The sequence below is a fragment of the Penicillium arizonense genome (assembly GCF_001773325.1).
Source record: "Penicillium arizonense strain CBS 141311 chromosome Unknown PENARI_contig266, whole genome shotgun sequence".
Taxonomy (NCBI): domain Eukaryota; kingdom Fungi; phylum Ascomycota; class Eurotiomycetes; order Eurotiales; family Aspergillaceae; genus Penicillium; species Penicillium arizonense.
This window is the reverse complement of record NW_019173543.1, coordinates 1-2,695: the sequence shown is the minus strand read 5'-3', so window position 1 is coordinate 2,695 and position 2,695 is coordinate 1. Positions and strand designations below refer to the sequence as shown.

Here is a 2,695-nt window from a genome sequence, read left to right as displayed (position 1 = left end):
GAAGAAGCACAAATGGATATGCGTTTCAGCATCACGGTTGGTGTGGCTAACTGGGCGCTGCTTGCTGGCTATCTAGTCGTTCCCGGCACGTTCACATCACTGCAGACCTCGAGCCAGGTTGAAAAGACGTTGCAAACCAACAAGGCCGGCCGTACCGCTCTACATATGATCCAGAACCCCCCGTTACTCGCTATTGCGTGCTTCCTTTTTGTTAGTGGCACTGCAGCTCTCATGTGGCTGATGCACGTCCCAAAGCTCAGGGGAAACTACCCCTGGCTGATTAACAAAGTGTTTGTGTAAGTGAGCAAATCCCACTTGAGAGGTTTGAGAAGCCAGATCCCAATTTAACGCTGAACTAGTCCCCTATGCCTGCATGCTGTTGCCGGACTGCTGACCACTGTCATCAACGTCTGTACGTCGCAAGGTGGGAATTGGTCGGTAATGGCTATTATAACAACTGCTGTTACTGGAGCAACTCTTCTGATCTGTTCAGCACTTCTCGCGCTTTACAAATTCTACAAATTGGAGCGGATCAGAAAGGAAGATGAGGATATCCGGCGTTCGCGAGCCTCGATCACGTCTGATACGTGATATGAGAGCTTTTAGGGCTATGAAGGGCATCTCTGGAGGTATCGCTATGGAAATGGGATTGCTCTTTCCCTTTATCCTTTATTTTAATCTTACCCCTGATTTTGGTACTGCAGAAGGCTCTTTGCTTCTGGAGTCAAGTCGTGGAATTCCACCGTCTGAATCTGCATGTGGATTTTTATGTGTTTCCTGATAGCTCTCTCGTTTATCATGTCACGCAGAATTAAGTCTTGTTTAGCTTCCCGATTCCCATACAGTATTCAGCATATAGTTCTGTCTTGAAGTCATGAAGCAACATTAGTCTGAGGGCAAATGGCGTAAAATTGCATGTTTAACGTAAAAGAGGGCTTCGTCTGAATGAGCAGTAAATTGGATATCGACTAAGTGGCACTCTATGACGCCACTCTTACTCAAGAGTGAAGCGCATTTATGTGAGGTTGGATGAAGTTCCGAGTCAAGTCAGTAATAGTAAAAGAGGGCATTTCAGAAACCAAATGCACACCTGGTTCTGTATGAGTCTACCCACTTGCAGGCCAAAAAACACAGGTAAACTTTGCATTTTGCAAACCGTTCGTTTCTCTTGATTCAGTTGCTCAATTTGAAACCTATCTAGCATAATCAATAAATGAGTCCTTGAGGTCAGCACAATTGGGTTCGTCGAGCGACAGCTTACTGAAAGTCGCCGCAAATGACATTCACACGAAGAACAAGGATGCTAAAATGTTCATACGTTGATTGCTCAATCTTACTCACAAAAATGCTGGCTTAATTTAATGCTTGAAAGAGGGGCGGCTCCAAAAGTGAACTTCGAGGAGGTTGCATCCAGCTAGAAGAAGCGATTATACTTAAGGCCTGAGCTTTAGACCTCACCAGAGACGCATAAAGCGTGTGCCATCTAGCCTCTTTATTCTAAGGCAGGAACTGAACGAGCTAGAACGCAAATTCATGCTCAGTTGCGCTTTCCATAATGCCAATAAAATTGAAATCAGAGGCCGACGCATTTACTTGTACTTCACAATCAATATCCCGGCCCTATGTCGTGACTACGGTCTGACTTGATATCTGAAATGCATAAATACCTGCCATCAACCGCGTAAATTGCTTTTCTTGCTTTTCACGGAAAAGATCAGGTCTGTTCTCTCAATATGGCCTCCAACAGTGGAGTCAAGAAAAGCTCTCTCGCCAAGGACAACCGTTCCAAGCTTGTTGAAATGCAAGAACTAGCCGAAAGAAACGCGATATCTTCTGCAAAGATCAAAAGCGCAGCTGAACAGGTGGATCTCTCGGAAGGGCCTCGTCCAGCCGACAAACCGTCAGAAATACACGATAGCGACCAGCCTAACAACATTGATCCAGCCGACCAAGCCAATGCCCCATTGCCATCGCATAGCTCAGTGGTACAGTCTATCGAGAGAGATGACACCCCGATGCATGACGCTGGCTCGGTACATCAGGCTGCACAGGGGTCAAGCTCGAATATTCATGAACGCCCCTCTATGGCCGGTCGTCCACAAAATCGAACCGATCTGTCACCTGAAGCACGAGGTGCTAGCGAGTTCAGAGACCCAGAGCTTTTAGCCAGCCTTGATCCGTCAGAAGATGACGAGGAAACCGACGCGGTTGTGGATGGATGGGGAAAGCTGCGAGGATCAACCTTCGTCATCCTCCAGTATGGGCCTCGTCATGGAGCCAGATACAAATTCAAATACAGAAATGGATATACCAATGACAAAATGAACGACATTTCTGAACGAGAGTTGCGGATTTCCCAGATCAAAGCTAGTCCACGGAGCAAAGTCTGGCGGTATACCAAACACAATGTTGTCGGGATCTACGGGATTGCCTCCGAAGAAAGAAAGTATCCGGATAAACAATACAAGTCTGATCCATGTTCTTGGCTGAAGATTAAATGGAAGGACCTGCAGTCAGAGGATACCCACAACATGCAAAACTCTTGTTCTTGGATTCCGAGATCCGATTTCACTCGCTTCTGCAATGGCAAACGCGCAGCGGACGCAAAAATCAAAGAGGTCTGGGAGAAACAAGAAGAACGCTATCTGCGGGTGCTCCAGAGCGATGCTGGAAGAAGCAATGAGGATCGGTCTCC

At 46.8% G+C, this 2,695-nt stretch overlaps 2 protein-coding genes across 2 annotated transcripts; both read left to right on the top strand.

Moving 5' to 3' along the window:
* Positions 1-30: 30 nt before the first annotated feature.
* Positions 31-591, top strand: PENARI_c266G07617 (uncharacterized protein; the record flags this gene model as incomplete). Its single annotated transcript, XM_022638239.1, has 2 exons — positions 31-296; positions 360-591. Coding segments are annotated over 2 exons (498 nt in total), but the record flags the coding sequence as incomplete, so codon positions are not given.
* Positions 592-1,733: 1,142 nt separating this feature from the next.
* PENARI_c266G02393 (uncharacterized protein) lies at positions 1,734-2,651 on the top strand (the record flags this gene model as incomplete). The annotated part of the gene is made up of 1 exon (XM_022638238.1): positions 1,734-2,651. A coding segment is annotated over one exon (918 nt), but the record flags the coding sequence as incomplete, so codon positions are not given.
* Positions 2,652-2,695: the final 44 nt, after the last annotated feature.